The sequence below is a fragment of the Hypomesus nipponensis genome, chromosome 17 (assembly GCF_054491055.1).
Source record: "Hypomesus nipponensis isolate SF chromosome 17, ASM5449105v1, whole genome shotgun sequence".
Taxonomy (NCBI): domain Eukaryota; kingdom Metazoa; phylum Chordata; class Actinopteri; order Osmeriformes; family Osmeridae; genus Hypomesus; species Hypomesus nipponensis.
The window spans coordinates 23,236,468-23,256,830 of NC_140377.1; the positions used below are offsets into that span (position 1 = coordinate 23,236,468).

The window sequence follows — 20,363 nt, forward strand, 5'->3', positions numbered from 1 at the left end:
CCCACCCCCTACCTTCCTGGGTGTGTCCCAATACTCTTCAGTACAGCCCCCCCCTCTCCTCACCCCTAGTGAGGCTTCTTAGACTATTGGGATGCCCCGCCTCCCCCCCCCCCTCCCCCCTGTGTGCTGCCTCCTGCTGTGATGGGATAGAGGGTCAAAGGTCAGGGCTCTCAAGTCCTATCAGCCAATTGGGATCTAGAAGGAATTGTCAATGAACTTGCTGTGTGTCATTCAGCCAGACCACACTGATATCAGAGGGTGGTGATGTAATGAGGGGTACTGAAGATGACCTCTGACCCCTGACGGGTGTGAAGCTGAAGTTCAACACCTCTGATCCCAGTATTGTCTGGATGAAGACTGCATCTGTTGCTCTGATTCTATGGACACTGTGTGTGTGTGTGTGTGTTTGTGTGTGTGTGCGCTTGTATGTCAGGAGTGTGTGTGTGTTCAGAGGTCTGGTCATTGTGCACTGTTGCCTCTTCCCTCCTGCTCACACAGACCTCTGACCATCCAATCCTGCCTGAGCTAGCAGAGCTAGCGCTGTTAGCTGTGTTAGCGGTGCAAGCTGTGTTACCGCTGCTAGTGGTGTTTAGTAATGGAAGCTGTGCTAGCAGTGTTATATTTCCTAGCTGTTTAAGCAATGTTTACAGTTAGACTTCCATGGTTTAAGTCAGATTCCCAGAGTTAAGTGTTAAAGTTAGGGTTAGGGGTCGTAGGAGGGTTAGGGGTCGTAGGAGGGTTAGGGGTCGTAGGAGGGTTAGGGGTCATAGGAGGGTTAGGGGTCGTAGGAGGGTTAGGGGTCATAGGAGGCTGCATGTTTTTAGTCTCCTGTCGGAGTCAAAGGTGAAGGGTCATCGACAAGGGTCCTGGGGTGGTTTGTGGATGAGGTTTGGGCCCTGAGACTGTGGGTGCAGCTGTGTGTGATGTCCACGCTTGTGTGTTTGCTTAGTCCTTGTTGGGTTACACTGTGTGTGGTCTATATGTTGATTTAAGTATGTGTGGTCATCTCCACCTCTCTGCATGCATGTGATGGGTCTGTCAACTGAGGTGTGTGTGTGCGTGTGTGTGTGTGTGTGATATCCATCCTGGCTTTGAGCCAAGGTGTTGTGCTATGACCTCCTTATGAATCTGGAGTTCCCACAATGCACCGCCACACATCGCCAGCTCCCCCTGCAGGTCTGGGGTCTGCCTGGGCTGCTGTGTGACAGGGCTGCTGTTCCGCCTGTGTCCTGCAGGGGGAGCTGGAGAAGCAGTTGCTGCAGGCTAACCCCATCCTGGAGGCGTTCGGGAACGCCAAGACCGTCAAGAACGACAACTCCTCTCGCTTTGTAAGAACGCTCTCTCTTCCTCACTCGCACGCCCACCTCGCCTCCGTAACCTGGATGACTTCCTTAGTTAGCAGGTTTTCCTGTGGTGTGTTTGGTTCCTGTAAGCATGAAGGGTGGGGGCATGAAGGGTGGGGGCATGAAGGGTGGGGGCATGAAGGGTGGGGGCATGAAGGGCCTTTCTGAGTCTGTTTGTCTCCAGGGAAAGTTCATCAGGATCAACTTTGATGTGAACGGATACATCGTTGGAGCCAACATTGAGACCTGTATCCTTTATACTGTCTACACACAGCTGCATACACACAGCTGCATACACACAGCTGCATACACACAGCTGCATACACACAGCTGCATACACACAGCTGCATACACACAGCTGCATACACACACACACACACACACACACACACACACAGCATGGGCGGGGGGAGTGCTGGCTTCTGGTGCTTTTGAACCGTGAATGTTTTCTCAATAGCCCCGAATCTTTTCGCTTGAAATTTGGGTTGTATTTTTTGTCAGATAAAACGATAGGAATCCAACGTAATGTTTATATTACATAGAGCTCAAAAAACAATTTTGCCAAAGAAAAATTCCTGTGGAAGTTCCTATCTTAACTTAGGTCCTAGGTTAGGACTAGGTCCTGGGTTAGGACTAGGTCCTGGGTTAGGACTAGGTCCTGGGTTAGGACTAGGTCCTGGGTTAGGACTAGGTCCTGGGTTAGGACTAGGTCCTGGGTTAGGACTAGGTCCTGGGTTAGGACTAGGTCCTAGGTTGGGGTTAATCCACGAAGGTTTACAACGTCTGGCTTTCGGCAGACTTTGACCCCTGGCACAGTCTCTCTCACACACACACTCCCTCACTCCCTCACTCCCTCACTCCCTCACACACACACACACTCCCTAACTCACTCACTCCCTCACACACACACACACACACACACACACACACACACACACACACACACACTGTCTGTCTCTCTCTGTCTCTGTCTCTGTCTCTCTCTCTCTCTCTCTCTGTGGTAGAGTCCTTGACCGCCCCCCAGACCTGCTGGAGAAGTCTCGTGCCATCAGACAAGCTAAAGACGAGAGGGCCTTCCACATCTTCTACTACATGCTGACTGGAGCTGGAGACAAGCTGCGCTGTGAGCACACACACACAGGGACACACACAGGGACACACACACACACAGGGACACACACACACACAGGGAGACACACACACACAGGGACACACACAGGGACACACACACACACACAGGGACACACACACACACACAGGGAGACACACACACAGGGACACACACACACACACAGGGACACACACACACACAGGGACACACACAGGGAGACACACACACACACAGGGACACACACAGGGACACACACAGGGAGACACACACACAGGGACACACACACACAGGGAGACACACACACAGGGACACACACACACACAGGGACACACACACACACAGGGACACACACACACACACAGGGAGACACACACACACAGGGAGACACACACACAGGGACACACACACACAGGGAGACACACACACAGGGACACACACACACACAGGGACACACACACACACACAGGGACACACACACACACAGGGAGACACACACACAGGGAGACACACACACAGGGACACACACACACACAGGGACACACACAGGGAGACACACACACACACAGGGACACACACAGGGACACACACACACACAGGGACACACACAGGGAGACACACACACACACAGGGACACACACAGGGAGACACACACAAACACAGGGACACACACAGGGACACACACACACACAGGGACACACACACACACAGGGACACACACACACACAGGGAGACACACACACACAGGGAGACACACACACAGGGACACACACACACAGGGACACACACACAGGGACACACACACACACACAGGGACACACACACACAGGGACACACACACACAGGGACACACACACACACACAGGGACACACACACAGGGACACACACACACACACAGGGACACACACACACACAGGGACACACACACACACAGGGACACACACACAGGGACACACACACACACACAGGGACACACACACAGGGACACACACACAGGGACACACACACAGGGACACACACACACAGGGACACACACACACACACAGGGACACACACACACACACACAGGGACACACACACAGGGAGACACACACACACACACAGGGGGACACACACACAGGGAGACACACACACAGGGACACACACACAGGGACACACACACACACAGGGACACACACACACACACAGGGACACACACACACACAGGGAGACACACACACAGACTCCCTGCATCATCAGTCTATCCTAGGAGTACAGGGCTGTGGGATGTGTCTAACCCCACCTGCCCCTCCCCCTCCCTCCCCCCCCTCCAGCGGAGCTGTGTCTGGAGAGCTACAGCAGCTACCGCTTCATGTCCAACGGGAACCTGACCATCCCTGGCCAGCAGGACAAGGATCTCTTCACTGAGACCACCGATGCCATGACCATCATGGGAATACCTGAGGATGAGCAGATAGGTAGAGGAGGAGGAGGAGGGGGAGAGGGAGGGGGTAGGAAGAGGTGTGTGTGTGCGCGCGTGTGTGTCTGACTGCAGTACCTCCTCCCGTCCTGCAGGGATGCTGAAGGTGGTGTCCTCGGTGCTCCAGCTGGGGAACATGAGCTTCAAGAAGGAACGCCACTCTGACCAGGCCTCCATGCCTGACGACACAGGTACACACACACACAGGTACACACACACACACACAGGTACACACACACACACACAGGTACACACACACACACACACACACACACACACACACAGGTTCACACACACACACACACACACACACACACACACAGGTTCACACACACACACACACACACACAGGTTCACACACAGGTTCACACACACACACACACAGGTTCACACACACACACACAGGTTCACACACACACACACACACACAGGTTCACACACACACACACAGGTACACACACACACACACACACACACACACACACAGGTTCACACACACACACACACACACACACAGGTTCACACACACACACACACACACACAGGTTCACACACACACACACACACACACACACACACAGGTTCACACACACACACACACACACACACACACAGGTTCACACACACACACACACACACACACACACACACACACACAGGTTCACACACACACACACACACACACACACAGGTTCACACACACACACACACACACACACAGGTTCACACACACACACACACACACACACACACACACACACACACACAGGTTCACACACACACACACACAGGTTCACACACACACACACACACACACACACAGGTTCACACACACACACACAGGTTCACACACACACACACACACACACACACAGGTTCACACACACACACACACAGGTTCACACACACACACACACAGGTTCACACACACACACACAGGTTCACACACACAGGTTCACACACACACACAGGTTCACACACACACACACATGGGTATACACGTGAGAGATGACATATTGACAGTCGTCTCCTCTCTCTGACCTGGTCCCCCCCCCCCCAGCTGCCCAGAAGGTGTGCCACCTAATGGGGATGAGTGTGACCGACTTCACCCGGGCCATCCTGTCCCCCAGGATCAAGGTGGGTCGTGACTACGTCCAGAAGGCCCAGACCCAGGAGCAGGCAGAGTTTGCAGTGGAGGCCCTGGCCAAGGCCACGTATGAGAGGATGTTCCGCTGGCTGGTCATGAGGATCAACAAGGCCCTGGACAAGACCAAGAGACAAGGAGCCTCCTTCATCGGCATCCTGGACATCGCTGGCTTTGAGATCTTCGATGTAAGAGGGGGGGGAGAGGGGGTGGGGGAGACGGGGAGGGAGACAGGGAGGGATGGTGTAAGGCAGTGTTATGTTGAAGCATGTCTTCTGTTTGGTGACCCCCCCTCCCTCTCTCTCCCCTCCGCTCTCCTCCACAGCTGAACTCGTTTGAGCAGATGTGCATCAACTACACCAACGAGAAGCTCCAGCAGCTGTTCAACCACACCATGTTCATCCTGGAGCAGGAGGAGTACCAGAGGGAGGGCATCGAGTGGAGCTTCATCGACTTTGGTCTGGACCTGCAGCCCTGCATCGACCTCATCGAGAAACCTGTGAGTTTCTGGGAGTCTCTAGCTCTCTCTCCCTCTCTCTCTCCCCCTGTCTGACCCCCCTGTCTGACCCCCCTGTCTGACCCCCTGTCTGACCCCCTGTCTGACCCCCCTGTCTGACCCCCCTGTCTGACCCCCTGTCTGACCCCCCTGTCTGACCCCCCTGTCTGACCCCCCTGTCTGACCCCCTGTCTGACCCCCTGTCTGACCCCCCTGTCTGACCCCCCTGTCTGACCCCCCTGTCTGACCCCCTGTCTGACCCCCTGTCTGACCCCCTGTCTGACCCCCTGTCTGACCCCCTGTCTGACCCCCTGTCTGACCCCCCTGTCTGACCCCCCTGTCTGACCCCCCTGTCTGACCCCCCTGTCTGACCCCCCTGTCTGACCCCCCTGTCTGACCCCCCTGTCTGACCCCCCTGTCTGACCCCCCTGTCTGACCCCCCTGTCTGACCCCCCTGTCTGACCCCCCTGTCTGACCCCCCTGTCTGACCCCCTGTCTGACCCCCCTGTCTGACCCCCTGTCTGACCCCCTGTCTGACCCCCTGTCTGACCCCCCTGTCTGACCCCCCTGTCTGACCCCCCTGTCTGACCCCCCTGTCTGACCCCCTGTCTGACCCCCTGTCTGACCCCCTGTCTGTAGGCCAGCCCCCCAGGCATCCTGGCTCTGCTGGATGAGGAGTGCTGGTTCCCCAAGGCCACAGATAAGAGCTTTGTGGAGAAGGTTCTCCAGGAGCAGGGAACACACCCCAAGTTCCATAAGCCCAAGAAACTGAAGGACGAGGCTGACTTCTGCATCCTGCACTATGCCGGGAAGGTACACACACTCACTTACCAAACCCTCTCTGGGTTGATCCTCAGACCTGGTTACAACTCCACTGCCCAGGTTCCTAGCGTAGTAGTGACTGACTAAGCCCCTCCTCTTCCTGTCAGGTGGACTACAAGGCAGATGAGTGGCTGATGAAGAACATGGACCCTCTGAACGACAACGTGGCCACACTGCTCAACCAATCAACAGACAAGTTTGTTTCTGAGCTCTGGAAGGACGGTGAGTTATACAGGAAGTGATGCGGGGCAGCTGGGTCAAACTCGACCATGTTGTTGACCTGTCATCTGGTCTCTTATCTTATCTCTACCTATCTCTCCGTCTTGCTTCACCTGGTGTCTGATCCACTCTCTTCTCTCCGTAATTCCTGTCTTCTCTGGCCCATCTCTCAATTCCTGTCACTCTGAGATATTTTACTTTTCTTTTGCTCTTGCTCTCTCGCGCTCGCTCTCTCTTGCGCGCTCTCTCTCTCCATCCCTGTCCCCTCCCCTTTCTCTCTCTCTCTCCATCCCTGTCCCCTCCCCTCCCCTGTCTCTCTCCCTCTCTGTCCCCTCCCCTCCCCTGTCTCCCTCCCTCCCTATCCCATCCCCTCTCTCTCTAGAGGTGCTCAGATGTCAGACAGCTTATTTCTATCAGCGTTTTCCTTTCCTCCACTCAGACTCAGGTGACTTCTCTTTCATTTCTACATTCTCTCCGTTCCTGCTCCTTCTGTCCTCCTGCTTTCCTACCAGGTGACCTCTTCCTCCTCCCTGTATCCCTCCTCTTTTGATTTCCCCGCAATGACGATGATGTTTTTATCTTATGTGTTTGTAAAGTTGAACTGACACTGTTAACCTGTGGCCAGCTAGCGAGTCAGTCAGTCAGTAAGTGAGGGTTGGGGTTAGGACCAGCCAGCTCCTGCTCCCTCAGCGCCTCATGACCTCTGCTCTCTCCCCTGTGTAATAGTTCCCCCTGGTGTTGGTCATGGGTACTACAGCAATGGGTATATATTGCATGGGTTTGGTTTTGTCTTCACCAACACCACAGGAACATCTCACACACACAGACGCACACACACTCCTCACACACACACTGCATTGTTCCATCTTGTTGGTGTGACTTCCCTCACGCTTCACTGGCATTTTGTGACCCCCCCCCCTCCCTGCTCCTTCCCCCTCCCCTCCCTGCTCCTCCCCCCTTTCCCCTCTCCCCCCCTCCCCCTCCCTTCTCCTTCCCTCCCCCTCCCTGCTCCTTCCCCCCCCTCCCCCTCCCTGCTCCTCCCCCTCCTTCACCAGTGTGTGTGTGTGTGTGTGTGTGTGTGTGTGTGTGTGTGTGTGTGTGTGTGTGTGTGTGTGTGTGTGTGTGTGTGTGTGTGTGTGTGTGTGTGTGTGTGTGTGTGTGTGTGTGTGTGTGTGTGTGTGTGTGTGTGTGTGTGTGTGTGTGTGTGTGTGTGTGTGTGTGTGTCACCAGTCTCATGGGCTCTCCTCCTCTGCTGGTAGGGGACAGAGGACTTGTCCTCCAGCAGCACTGTGGTGTCTGGGTGGTGTCTGGGTGGTGTATCTGTCTGTGCAGCCTGATCACCCCTGAGCGCACACACTCAGCCTCTCTCCCTTCCCCCTTAGTGGACCGGATCGTGGGTCTGGACAAGGTGGCGGGCATGTCGGAGATGCCGGGAGCGTTTAAGACTCGTAAGGGCATGTTCCGCACGGTGGGCCAGCTGTACAAGGAGCAGCTGTCCAAGCTGATGGCCACGCTCAGGAACACCAACCCCAACTTTGTCCGCTGCATCATCCCCAACCACGAGAAGAAGGTGGGTCGCCGTGGCAATGCCGTAGCAGGCTGGGCGGAGAAGGTTTTAATGTCTGTTTGTTCTGTATAGGATAGGTGTGGGTGGGTGTAGGTTTGTTCTGTATAGGATAGGTGTGGGTGGGTGTAGGTTTGTTCTGTATAGGATAGGTGTGGGTGGGTGTAGGTTTGTTCTGTATAGGATAGGTGTGGGTGGGTGTAGGTTTGTTCTGTATAGGATAGGTGTGGGTGGGTGTAGGTTTGTTCTGTATAGGACAGGTGTGGGTGGGTGTAGGTTTGTTCTGTATAGGACAGGTGTGGGTGGGTGTAGGTTTGTGTGCGTGTGCTGACCAGTCTCCCCCCCCCACCCCAGGCTGGGAAGCTGGAACCCTACCTGGTGCTGGACCAGCTGAGGTGTAACGGGGTGCTGGAGGGCATCAGGATCTGCAGGCAGGGCTTCCCCAACCGCATCGTGTTCCAGGAGTTCAGACAGAGGTACACACACTCTCACTCACTCACTCACAGGCACACACACACACACAGAGGATGTGGTCCTAATTCGTGTGTGTGTGTGGCAGGTATGAGATCCTCACCCCTAACTCCATCCCCAAAGGCTTCATGGACGGCAAGCAGGCCTGCGTGCTCATGGTAAGATTCTTGAACCCTTCAGATCTCTCTAACTAGCTCTAGAACCCCTCAGATCTCTCTAACTAGCCTTAGAACCCCTCAGATCTCTCTAACTAGCTCTAGAACCCTTCAGATCTCTCTAACTAGCCTTAGAACCCCGAAGATCTCTCTAACTAGCTCTAGAACCCTTCAGATCTCTCTAACTAGCCTTAGAACCCTTCAGATCTCTCTAACTAGCTCTAGAACCCTTCAGATGTCTTCAGCCAGCTGTACAAACCCTCAGGAGATCTCCAGCTGTGTTCTCCTGTGTGACCACTCCCTGTGTCTCAGATCAAAACCCTGGAGCTGGACCCCAACCTGTACCGGATCGGCCAGAGCAAGGTGTTCTTCCGGGCCGGAGTCCTGGCTCACCTGGAGGAGGAGAGGGACATGAAGATCACCGACGTCATCATCAGCTTCCAGGCCTGGTGCAGAGGATACGTGGCCCGCAAGTAAGGAGCCATGCTCACCTCTAAACCCCCCAGGGGGAGGAGCCATGCTCACCTCTAAACCCCCCAGGGGGAGGAGCCATGCTCACCTCTAAACCCCCCAGGGGGAGGAGCCATGCTCACCTCTAAACCCCACAGGAGGAAGAGGAGGAGGAGGAGGTGCTGGGGTGAGGTTGTGCCCTTCCTGAGTGTGCGTGTGTCCTCAGGGCCTTCACTAAGAGGCAGCAGCAGCTGACAGCCATGAAGGTGATCCAGAGGAACTGTGCTGCCTACCTCAAACTGAGGAACTGGCAGTGGTGGAGGCTGTTCACCAAGGTACACTCTCTCTCTCACACACACACACACACACACACACCCTGAGACACACCCAGCCCCTGAGTTAACCCCTCCTCCCCCACAGGTGAAGCCCCTGCTGCAGGTGAGCAGGCAGGAGGAGGAGATGCAGGCCAAGGACGAGGAGCTGATGAAGGTGAAGGAGAAGCAGATGTACGTGGAGGAGCAGATGCAGGAGATGCAGAACAAGCAGCACCAGGTGAGCCTCCTGCTGCACCACCCGCCCTGATGCACCACTCGCCCTGATACACCACCCGCCCTGATACACCACCCGCCCTGATGCACCACCCGCCCTGATACACCACCCGCCCTGATACACCACCCGCCCTGATACACCACCCGCCCTGATGCACCACCCGCCCTGATGCACCACCCGCCCTGATGCACCACCCGCCCTGATGCACCACCCGCCCTGATACACCACCCGCCCTGATACACCACGCGCCCTGGTTCCCTGATTGTACTTGTCACTGTACTGTGGCACCTTGAGTGCTAACCCCCCCCCCCCTTCCCCCCCAGCTGAGCGTGGAGAAGCAGGCGCTGCAGGAGCAGCTGCAGGCGGAGACCGAGCTGTGTGCAGAGGCGGAGGAGATGAGGGCGCGGCTGGCTGCTAAGAAGCAGGAGCTGGAGGAGATCCTGCACGACCTGGAGGCCCGAGTGGAGGAGGAGGAGGAGCGAGCCACACATCTGCAGGCAGAGAAGAAGAAGATGCAGCAGAACATCACCGTGAGGACGCACACGCACACACACACACACACACACACCATCATACACAACATTTCAGACAGACCTATCTAACCGTGTGTGTGTGTGTGTGTGTGTGTGTGCGTGTGCAGGACCTGGAGCAGCAGCTGGATGAGGAGGAGGCGGCGCGTCAGAGGCTGCAGCTGGAGAAGGTAACCATGGAGGCCAAGATGAAGAAGGTTGAGGAGGAAGTCATGGTGCTGGACGACCAGAACAACAAGCTGATGAAGGTGAGGAGGGAGGGGAGTGAGGGAAGGGAGGGAGGGAGGTTGTCCTGTAGTGTTCTAACCCAGGGTTGGGGTGTGGTCGTGTAACCTGTGGTTGTGTTGGTGGTGCTGCAGGAGAAGAAGCTGATGGACGAGAGGATCTCTGAGTTCACCACCAACCTGGCGGAAGAGGAGGAGAAGAGCAAGAGTCTACAGAAGTTAAAGAACAAACACGAGGCCATGATCACCGACCTGGAGGACCGTCTGCGGAGGGAGGAGAAGCAGCGACAGGAACTGGAGAAGAACCGGCGCAAGCTGGAGGGAGACTCCACCGAGCTGACCGACCAGATCTCAGAGCTGCAGGCCCAGATAGCAGAGCTGCGCGCCCAGCTGGCCAAGAAGGAGGAGGAACTGCAGGCTGCGCTTGCCAGGTGAGTGTGTGAGTGTGTGTGTGTGTCAGTGTGTGAAAGAAAGGTGCTGTTGGTTTGGACATCAACTCACCTGCTTCCCTCCCTCTCCCAGGATGGAGGAGGAGGCAGCCCAGAAGAACCTGGCCCAGAAGAAGATCCGGGAGCTGGAGGCTCAGCTGTCAGAGCTGCAGGAGGACCTGGAGCTGGAGCGGGCGGCGCGCTCCAAGGCTGAGAAGCACCGCAGGGACCTGGGGGAGGAGCTGGAGGCCCTGAAGACTGAGCTGGAGGACACGCTGGACTCCACCGCCGCACAGCAGGAGCTCAGGTGGGTGCGGGTTCACACACACACACCTGTGTATATATATCCCACACACACAGGTCTAACAGCTGAGTGACCCCCCCCAAGGACCAAGAGGGAGACGGAGGTGACCCAGCTGAAGAAGGCGCTGGACGATGAGGTCAGACTTCATGAGCAGCAGGTCCAGGAGATGAGACAGAAACATGGCCAGGCCTTCGACGAGCTCAACGAACAGCTGGAGCAGGCCAAGAGGGTACACACACACACACACACCAGCAGTAACACACACACACACGTGTGCAAATGCACATACATACACGTGAACTCACACACCCTTTAAACCCCCCCCCCCCTCTCAGAACAAGGTGTCTGTGGAGAAGACCAAGCAGGCCCTGGAGAGCGAGCGGAACGAGCTGGCCATCGAGATGCAGAGCCTGCTCCAGGGGAAGGGTGACTCTGAGCAGCGCAGGAAGAAGGCGGAGTCCCAGGTCACTGAGCTGCAGGTCAAACATGCTGAGAGCGAGAGGCAGCGGGCAGAGCTGGCCGACAGAGTCGCCAAGATGCAGGTACACACCTGGTCACTCACCTGGTCCATACTACTATTACACACCTGGTCAACACCTCTGCTACATACCTGATCATTGTGCAGCTCTGAGCTGTGATTGGCTGATGTGTGTGCGGCGGGGCTGTGTTGTGATAGGCTGAGCTGGAGAACGTGAACGGGCTTCTGAGCGAGGTGGAGGGCAAGTCCATCAAGGCCAGCAAAGACTGCTCTACTATCGAGTCCCAGCTCCAGGACGTCCAGGTACACACACACACACACACACACACACACAGGAGAAACAAGAATGTCAAATATACATGTGAAGGGCTTTACAGTAGGATATCCCCCCCCCCACCCAGGAGCTGCTGGGGGAGGAGACGCGGCAGAAGCTGTCCTTGGGGACCCGCCTGCGACAGCTGGAGGAGGAGCAGGGCGTGCTGAGGGAGCAGATGGAGGAGGAGGAGGAGGCCAAGAGGAACGTGGAGAGACAGCTGCTGACCGTGCAGGCCCAGGTACCACGCGCTGGATACACACTGTACACACACTGTACACACACTGTACACACACTGTATAGACGCTGTACACACTCTGTATAGACACTGTATAGACATACTACACACACTGTACACACACTGTACACACACTGTATAGACATACTACACACACTGTACAGACACTGTATAGACATGCTACACACACTATACACACGCTGTACACAGTCCTACGTATGAAGCACACGCTACACACCAGCCCCGCCTCTCAAATGTGTTTCATTGACGTACCTCCTCATCCAATAGCTGCTTGACATGAAGAAGAAGGCGGAGCAGGAGGCGGGATGTCTGGAGAGTGCGGAGGAGGGCAGGAAGCGTGTGCAGAGAGACCTGGAGGGCGTGGCCCAGCGCCTGGAGGAGAGGAACGCAGCCTTTGAGAAGCTGGACAAGACCAAGACCCGCCTCCAGCAGGAACTGGACGATCTGCTGGTGGACCAGGACCACCTGAGACAGATTGTGTCCAACCTGGAAAAGAAGCAGAAGAAGTTTGATCAGGTGAGGAGAGGAGGAGGGAGGAAGGAGGGGAGGAGGGAGGAAACGAGGGAGGGATGAAAGATGACTGATTATCTCCAACCCGTTGAAAAAGTCCTCCACCCTCCTCTTCCCCTCCAGATGCTGGCGGAGGAGAAGGGCGTGTCGGCCCGCTATGCGGAGGAGCGTGACCGTGCTGAGGCAGAGGCGAGGGAGAAGGACACCCGGGCGCTGGCCCTGGCTCGCCAGCTGGACAGCCTGATGGAGGTGAAGGAGGAGCTGGACCGCTCCAACAAGCTGCTCCGGGCAGAAATGGAGGACCTGGTCTCCTCCAAGGATGACGTGGGCAAGAACGTAAGTGATGTGTGTGTGTGTGTGTATCTGGTCTGGTCTAACTATGCTTGTGGGGACCAATGTCCTACCAAGTATAGTTAAACATGAAAAAACTGATCATGTGGTGCCCTTTTTCTGGGCTCCATAACTTCATATGCTTTTGTCAGTGTTTTAGGGTTAAGAATTACATTAAGAGTTAGGGTTAGGGGTGAGAGAACATGATGTTGAATGGAAGTGAATGATCGGGTTCCACTGGGATAGAAAAAAAACGTGTGTGTGACCCCTCCAGGTCCACGAGCTGGAGAAGTCAAAGCGGGGTATGGAGCAGCAGCTGGAGGAGATGAGGGTTCAGGTGGAGGAGCTGGAGGACGAGCTGCAGGCCACGGAGGACGCCAAGTTGCGCCTGGAGGTCAACATGCAGGCCATGAAGGCCCAGTACGACCGCGACCTGGCCGGACGTGACGAGATGGGGGAGGAGAAGAAGAGACAGCTGGTCAAACAGGTACGGGCTCTGCTAGCTGTTAGGGATCAGTCCTGCTAGCTGTTAGGGATCAGTCCTGCTAGCTGTTAGGGATCAGTCCTGCTAGCTGTTAGGGATCAGTCCTGCTAGCTGTTAGGGATCAGTCCTGCTAGCTGTTAGGGATCAGTCCTGCTAGCTGTTAGGGATCAGTCCTGCTAGCTGTTAGGGATCAGTCCTGCTAGCTGTTAGGGATCAGTCCTGCTAGCTGTTAGGGATCAGTCCTGCTAGCTGTTACAGATCAGATGTAGTTAGCTGACCTGCTAGCTACATCAACTCCCATGTTCTCCTGGCCTCAATACAAACTGACACCTATTGGTTTAGTGTTGCATTACGGTCTATAGTTTTTCCAGTGAGAGCCTGGGAGTCTGCTCCTCATGTGTGTGTTTGTGTGTGTGTGTCAGGTGCGGGAGATGGAGATGGAGCTGGAGGACGAAAGGAAGCAGCGGTCGGTTGCCATGGCGGCGCGTAAGAAGCTGGAGCTGGACCTGAAGGAGCTGGAGGCGGCCATCGACATGGCCAACAAGAGCAGAGACGAGGCCCTGAAACAGCTGAAGAAGCTGCAGGTACCCCAACTGGCCCTCTACTGGCCCGCTACTGGCCCGCTACTGACGCTCTACTGGCCCTCTACTGGCCCTCTACTGACGCTCTACTGACGCTCTACTGACGCTCTACTGACGCTCTACTGACGCTCTACTAGCCCGCTACTGGCCCGCTACTGACACTCTACTGTCCCTCTACTGATGCTCTACTGACGCTCTACTGACCCTCTACTGACCCTCTACTGGCCCTCTACTGACGCTCTACTGACGCTCTACTGACGCTCTACTGACGCTCTACTGACGCTCTACTGACGCTCTACTAGCCCGCTACTGGCCCGCTACTGACACTCTACTGTCCCTCTACTGACGCTCTACTGACGCTCTACTGACGCTCTACTGGCCCTCTACTGACGCTCTACTGACGCTCTACTGACGCTCTACTGACGCTCTACTGTTCCTACTGTGTTCAGCCTCCCTAACATGTCTTCCTGTCCCCCCTCCCCCAGGCCCAGATGAAGGAGCTCCTGAGAGAGCTGGAGGACACCAGGCAGTCCCGTGACGAGATTCTGGCCCAGGCCAAAGAGAACGAGAAGAAGATTAAGAGTATGGAGGCAGACATGATCCAGATGCAAGAGGTCTGTCACTCTCTCTACCTCTCTCCATCCCTCTCTCTACCTCTCTCCATCCCTCTCTACCTTCACCTGTCTCTCTATCCATCCATAGAGAGACATTGTTGACTATCAACTATAATCAAGCTCACTTCAGTCTTCTCTCCAACTTGTGTGTGTGTGTGTGTGTAGGAGCTGGCAGCAGCAGAGCGTGTGAAGAGACAGGCGCAGCAGGAGAGAGACGAGTTGCAGGATGAGATCAACAACCAGGCCAGCAAGAAGTACGACTCCTCCGTCACCTCCACCTCCTCCTGTCCCGTCTCCACTAACTCCTCCACCTCCTCCTGTCCCGTCTCCTCTAACTCCTCCACCTCCTCCTGTCCCGTCTCCACTAACTCCTCCACCTCCTCCTGTCCCGTCTCCTCTAACTCCTCCACCTCTTCCTGTCCCGTCTCCTCTAACTCCTCCACCTCCTCCTGTCCCGTCTCCACTAACTCCTCCACCTCCTCCTGTCCCGTCTCCACTAACTCCTCCACCTCCTCCTGTCCCGTCTCCTCTAACTCCTCCACCTCCCTCCATCACCTCCTTCTGTCCCGTCTCCTCTAACTCCTCCACCTCCCTCCATCACCTCCTCCTGTCCCGTCTCTTCTAATTCCTCCACCTCCCTCCATCACCTCCTTCTGTCCCGTCTCCTCTAACTCCTCCACCTCCCTCCATCACCTCCTTCTGTCCCGTCTCCTCTAACTCCTCCACCTCCCTCCATCACCTCCTTCTGTCCCGTCTCCTCTAACTCCTCCACCTCCCTCCATCACCTCCACCTCCTCCTGTAACTCTTCCTACTTCCACATCCTCCACGTTCCTCTTGATTCTCTTCTTAAACATCTTCCGTCAGCGTGCTGCAGATAGTTTACGTGCTGTCGTCCCCCCAGCTCTCTGATAGCGGAGGAGAAGAGGAGGCTGGAGGCTCGTATCGCCCAGCTGGAGGAGGAGCTGGAGGAGGAGCAGTGCAACACTGAGCTGGTCAACGATAGGCTGAAGAGAGCCATGCTGCAGGTACGTCAGCCTATCAGAGGGAGCGGAGGCTACTGGGAGGGAAAAAGAGAATAGGTGACACAGAATGTTGCGTGGCATGTACAGTAAACTGAGTCCCCCCCCCCCCTCCCAGACTGACCAGATGAACGTGGAGCTGACAGCAGAGCGCAGTACCTCCCAGCGCCTGGAGGGGGCGCGCTCCCAGCTGGAGCGGCAGAACAAGGAGTTGAAGCTGAAGCTGGGGGAGCTGGAGGGCACCATCAAGAGCAAGTACAAGGCCTCTATCTCCGCCCTGGAGGCCAAGATCGCCCAGCTGGAGGAACAGCTGGACATGGAGACCAAGTAAGACCCTCCCCGTCTGTCTGCCTCTGTCTTTGTGTGTCTGTCTCTTTCTGACGTGTGTGTGTGTGTGTGTGTGTGTGTGTGTGTAGGGAGAGGCAGCAGGCCTCCAAGCTGGTGCGCCGTACAGAGAAGAAGCTGAAGGAGGTGATCCTGCAGGTGGACGACGAGAGACGCAACACCGAACAGTACAAGGACCAGGTGTGTGTGTGTGTACGTGTGTACAAGGCCCTGGTGTGTGTGTGTGTGTGTGTGTGTGTGTGTGTGTGTGTGTGTGTGTGTGTGTGTGTGTGTGTGTGTGTGTGTGTGTGTGTGTGTGTGTGTGTGTGTGTGTGTGTGTGTGTGTGTGTGAGCTCCCCTGACTCCCCTGTGTGGTGTGTGTCCAGTCAGACAAGCTGAACTCGCGTATGAAGCAGCTTAAGAGGCAGCTGGAGGAGGCTGAGGAGGAGGCTCAGAGAGCCAACGCCAACCGCAGGAAGCTGCAGCGGGAGCTGGAGGACGCCACCGAGTCTGCCGACGCCATGAACCGAGAAGTCAGCACCCTGAAGAGCAAGCTCAGGTACGCTCCACCCTGCTGCCCCACCCTGCTGCCCCACCCTGCTGCCCCACCCTACTGCCTCACCCTGTGCCCCACCCCTCCACCCGCTGCCCCACCCCTCCACCCTGTGCCCCACCCCTCCACTCTGCTGCCCCACCCCTCCACTCTGCTGCCCCACCCCTCCACCCTGTGCCCCACCCCTCCACTCTGCTGCCCCACCCCTCCACTCTGCTGCCCCACCCCTCCACTCTGCTGCCCCACCCCTCCACCCTGTGCCCCACCCCTCCACCCTGTGCCCCACCCCTCCACTCTGCTGCCCCACCCCTCCACTCTGCTGCCCCACCCCTCCACTCTGCTGCCCCACCCCTCCACCCGCTGCCCCACCCCTCCACTCTGCTGCCCCACCCCTCCACTCTGCTGCCCCACCCCTCCACTCTGCTGCCCCACCCCTCCACCCGCTGCCCCACCCCTCCACCCTGTGCCCCACCCTGTGCTTCACCCCTCCACCCTGCTGCTCTGCTCTACTGTAGTCTAATAAACTGCCTAATTTGTATGTGCTATTCTACTATACTGTACTCTAATCTACTGTTTTCTCCTGGTGTGTGTGCAGGCGTGGGGACCTCCCCTTCACCATGCGCCGCATCGTGAGCCGTGCAGGCATCGACAGCGATGAGGAGAGCGAGCCCAAGAGCGACACTCCCGAGCCCAAGCCTGAGTGATCACAGCCTGCCCCTGCTGACCGGAGGACCAAACTACAGCAGGACCACGCTTCCACACACACGCTTCCACATTCTCTCACACACACACATACACACACACACTATACACTTGCGGAGGGACTTAAACATCATATTACTGTATCAATAAGAGAAAGAACAGGCTTATAAGGATCTCCACACTCATGAATACACGGACAATCTACACACACAAGTTAGTACCACTTAAAACATGCAGACAATCAACTTGTTGACATACATGCCACATACTCAAATATACATACACATATATACACACATATATATACATATATATATATATATATATACACACATACTACTACTCATGGGCCAAACCTTTTCATGCTTTCATCTTCATTCTCTGGGAAAAAAAAGAAAAATGAATGATATTTTTGTAAGGAAACATTCCAATGATATCCCTATTTTAAGCGTCTATTTTTCTAACCGAAGAAAGACAGGAAGGAAGAAGGAAGTAGACATGAATGAAGAAAAAATTACTGGATGGGACCAAAGTAATATCGTAATCTAAAGATTTGTATTTTATTCTGAAGTTTTTATAATGATTAAGTGTTGATGTAAGACTCTTACTGTGGCTCTGCCTGGGGCTCCCCGTAGGAGGCCCTGCTCTCTGTGCCTTCCATGGGCCCCTCAGACCCTCACCTCACAGCCAGTACATATGCACACTTCCAGAGCACACAGTGAGGCAGGTGTATTGAAGGTTGATTCTGGTTCCGAAGTGTATTATTGTTGCACTGAGATGTTGAGATATGCCATGGACCACTGCATACACACACAATTCTGAAGTAATTACACACACACACACACACAATTCTGAAGTGATTACACACACAATTCTGAAGTGATTATACACACACACAAATCTGAAGTGATTACACACACGATGCCAAAACTTCCGAAGGCCTTCCTCAGCTGTTAAAGGGTGCAGCTGGTTAGGGTTAGGGTTAGCGGCTGTTATTTGCTTGTTTTCTGGATCCATGTTCCAAGATTTTTATTGTGGTTGTTCATGTCTGCACAGGGCACTACTGAGAGAGGCTGGGGCCGTTTCAACACACACTGTTAACTCAACACACACTGTTAACTCAACACACACTGTTAACTCAACACACACTGTTAACTCAACACACACTGTTAACTCAACACACACTCGACTCAGCACAGCTGGAAAGTAGAGGAAGTGTTGCTACTAAACTTCCCTTCCTCCCTCCTGAGGGGCTCCATGTTCCTCAGGCTGTAGGAGAGGGAGGCACTGCAGACTAGGGGGGTGTGTGTGTGTGTGTGTGTGTGTGTGTGTGCGAGCCCTCTACAGACTGTGCTGCTGCATGTGTAGGAGAATGTTGTTCATCATAGATTAATAGAAAAAGGATCTCGCTGCCTCTGTCCACTTGTCTCTATCTCTTTCTCGCACTTAGAAGTAAAACTGAAAAAAAGAAAAGACAAAGAAAAAAAATCTTTACATTTTTGTACTGTTTCTTTTCTCCTCTGGAAAGTGACATCTTGAGATAAGGTTGTGAAATGTTGGAATTATTGCAATAAAAGATGCTTTCTAAACTGCTACCCAGAGAGTTTCATGACCCTGTGTTCAGGACTCCACCTCCTACTGTCCTCTCCCTTCTGTTATACATGATTATCACAGTAACAGACATCACCAGCATCACTGGATTGCTTTATAAATGGCCAGACTCTAACATACAGGGGGGGGGGGGGGGGAACCACTGTTCTCAGGCCTCCAGGGAAATCAGTTCCCCCTGTGTTCTCAGTGTAAGAGACTGGTGTATAGATGAAACGTATTACACATTATGATCGCTGTAAAATAATCAAAGATGATTATCCTAAAATGTTTACACCAACTCGCCTTTTTATTGTACAGTACCATAGTTTATTTGTGCCTGCAACAAAACATAAAACGACACACACAATAATAAAATTAATAACAAACTAAAATATAAATAACTGAACAAGACCATGCTCACGAAGAACTAGGCATTTTCAATCTAAATTGGGATGCTTTAGTACTGTAAACAGAGCCACTACTGGAGGCTACACTAGACGGATTAGCACTAGCTGTTACAGACTCTGAAAACAAGGACTGACTAACGATTGAGCAATACAACTTACATAAAGCAGAGTGCGAATTAGACAATGACACTCGGGGGGGGTCAACTTCTTCTCCGGGACGTGTATTGACCCCCCCAACCTGTTGTTTTTACTTCTTTTGGGGGGGTCCGAGTCTTAGTTAGGGGGGTCAGACCCCCCAATCCGCCCCCGTAATTCGCACTCTGCTTTAAAGCCTGTATTTGAGGGCAAATTAACAACATTTTCAAAGATCGTGACAAGTTATCTGGGTATGTGGCAATTGTTGAATGTCAAATAATTAAAGAAATGTAATGTTTGTGCAATTTTTCTTATTACATGTTCTAGTACAATTGACCCATTGACTGTTGCATCTTGCAGTGTTAAATACAAAAACATATGTTGTTCATGGTTTTTATATTATAGAAACAACCATGGAAAACGTGTGCAGTTTGTATTGTAATTGTTGTACAATTAAGTAAAATGTTGATTTTGTGTTTAAGATGCTTAAAAAAATGCTGATTTTTCATCAGGTGCGCTAGATGATGCCCTTGAGAGGGTTATGGAGTTAGAAAAAGCTCTCCCACCACCCAGCCAATCACACCAGGCCCTCTCCACCACCCAGCCAATCACACCAGGCCCTCTCCACCACCCAGCCAATGACACCAGGCCTTCTCTATCACCAATCCAGTAACACTAGTGGAACACAAAGCTGACTTGTGTATATGACTAAATATTGGATGCTCATCTTCACAATGTAGAATATATTGCTCCTTTCTGACAAAATGAGAAGTTAAGGCGTTTTGTACTGAGTGAT

The 20,363-nt window shown here is 54.1% G+C and overlaps 1 protein-coding gene across 2 annotated transcripts in view; it reads left to right on the forward strand.

Annotated features, from left to right (window-relative positions):
- The window catches only part of myh9b (myosin, heavy chain 9b, non-muscle), a 31,124-nt gene extending 12,094 nt beyond the window's left edge, over nucleotides 1–19,030 (forward strand). For both annotated transcript variants that reach the window (XM_084677130.1, XM_084677131.1), the window contains 34 exons: nucleotides 1,236–1,328; nucleotides 1,528–1,591; nucleotides 2,368–2,466; nucleotides 3,766–3,909; nucleotides 4,007–4,102; nucleotides 4,972–5,243; nucleotides 5,381–5,554; nucleotides 6,191–6,364; nucleotides 6,481–6,595; nucleotides 7,975–8,162; nucleotides 8,511–8,632; nucleotides 8,716–8,785; nucleotides 9,095–9,255; nucleotides 9,459–9,567; nucleotides 9,653–9,784; nucleotides 10,105–10,311; nucleotides 10,422–10,559; nucleotides 10,671–10,966; nucleotides 11,058–11,270; nucleotides 11,352–11,496; nucleotides 11,603–11,809; nucleotides 11,944–12,048; nucleotides 12,147–12,299; nucleotides 12,585–12,833; nucleotides 12,951–13,163; nucleotides 13,432–13,644; nucleotides 14,064–14,225; nucleotides 14,708–14,836; nucleotides 15,002–15,090; nucleotides 15,739–15,862; nucleotides 15,975–16,183; nucleotides 16,273–16,381; nucleotides 16,567–16,739; nucleotides 17,329–19,030. In XM_084677130.1, the coding sequence (XP_084533256.1) occupies nucleotides 1,236–1,328; nucleotides 1,528–1,591; nucleotides 2,368–2,466; nucleotides 3,766–3,909; nucleotides 4,007–4,102; nucleotides 4,972–5,243; nucleotides 5,381–5,554; nucleotides 6,191–6,364; nucleotides 6,481–6,595; nucleotides 7,975–8,162; nucleotides 8,511–8,632; nucleotides 8,716–8,785; nucleotides 9,095–9,255; nucleotides 9,459–9,567; nucleotides 9,653–9,784; nucleotides 10,105–10,311; nucleotides 10,422–10,559; nucleotides 10,671–10,966; nucleotides 11,058–11,270; nucleotides 11,352–11,496; nucleotides 11,603–11,809; nucleotides 11,944–12,048; nucleotides 12,147–12,299; nucleotides 12,585–12,833; nucleotides 12,951–13,163; nucleotides 13,432–13,644; nucleotides 14,064–14,225; nucleotides 14,708–14,836; nucleotides 15,002–15,090; nucleotides 15,739–15,862; nucleotides 15,975–16,183; nucleotides 16,273–16,381; nucleotides 16,567–16,739; nucleotides 17,329–17,437 (5,256 nt within the window). In that variant the 3' untranslated portion in view covers nucleotides 17,438–19,030. The remainder of the gene's footprint in view (nucleotides 1–1,235; nucleotides 1,329–1,527; nucleotides 1,592–2,367; nucleotides 2,467–3,765; nucleotides 3,910–4,006; nucleotides 4,103–4,971; nucleotides 5,244–5,380; nucleotides 5,555–6,190; nucleotides 6,365–6,480; nucleotides 6,596–7,974; nucleotides 8,163–8,510; nucleotides 8,633–8,715; nucleotides 8,786–9,094; nucleotides 9,256–9,458; nucleotides 9,568–9,652; nucleotides 9,785–10,104; nucleotides 10,312–10,421; nucleotides 10,560–10,670; nucleotides 10,967–11,057; nucleotides 11,271–11,351; nucleotides 11,497–11,602; nucleotides 11,810–11,943; nucleotides 12,049–12,146; nucleotides 12,300–12,584; nucleotides 12,834–12,950; nucleotides 13,164–13,431; nucleotides 13,645–14,063; nucleotides 14,226–14,707; nucleotides 14,837–15,001; nucleotides 15,091–15,738; nucleotides 15,863–15,974; nucleotides 16,184–16,272; nucleotides 16,382–16,566; nucleotides 16,740–17,328) is intronic.
- The last annotated feature ends 1,333 nt before the right edge of the window (nucleotides 19,031–20,363 follow it).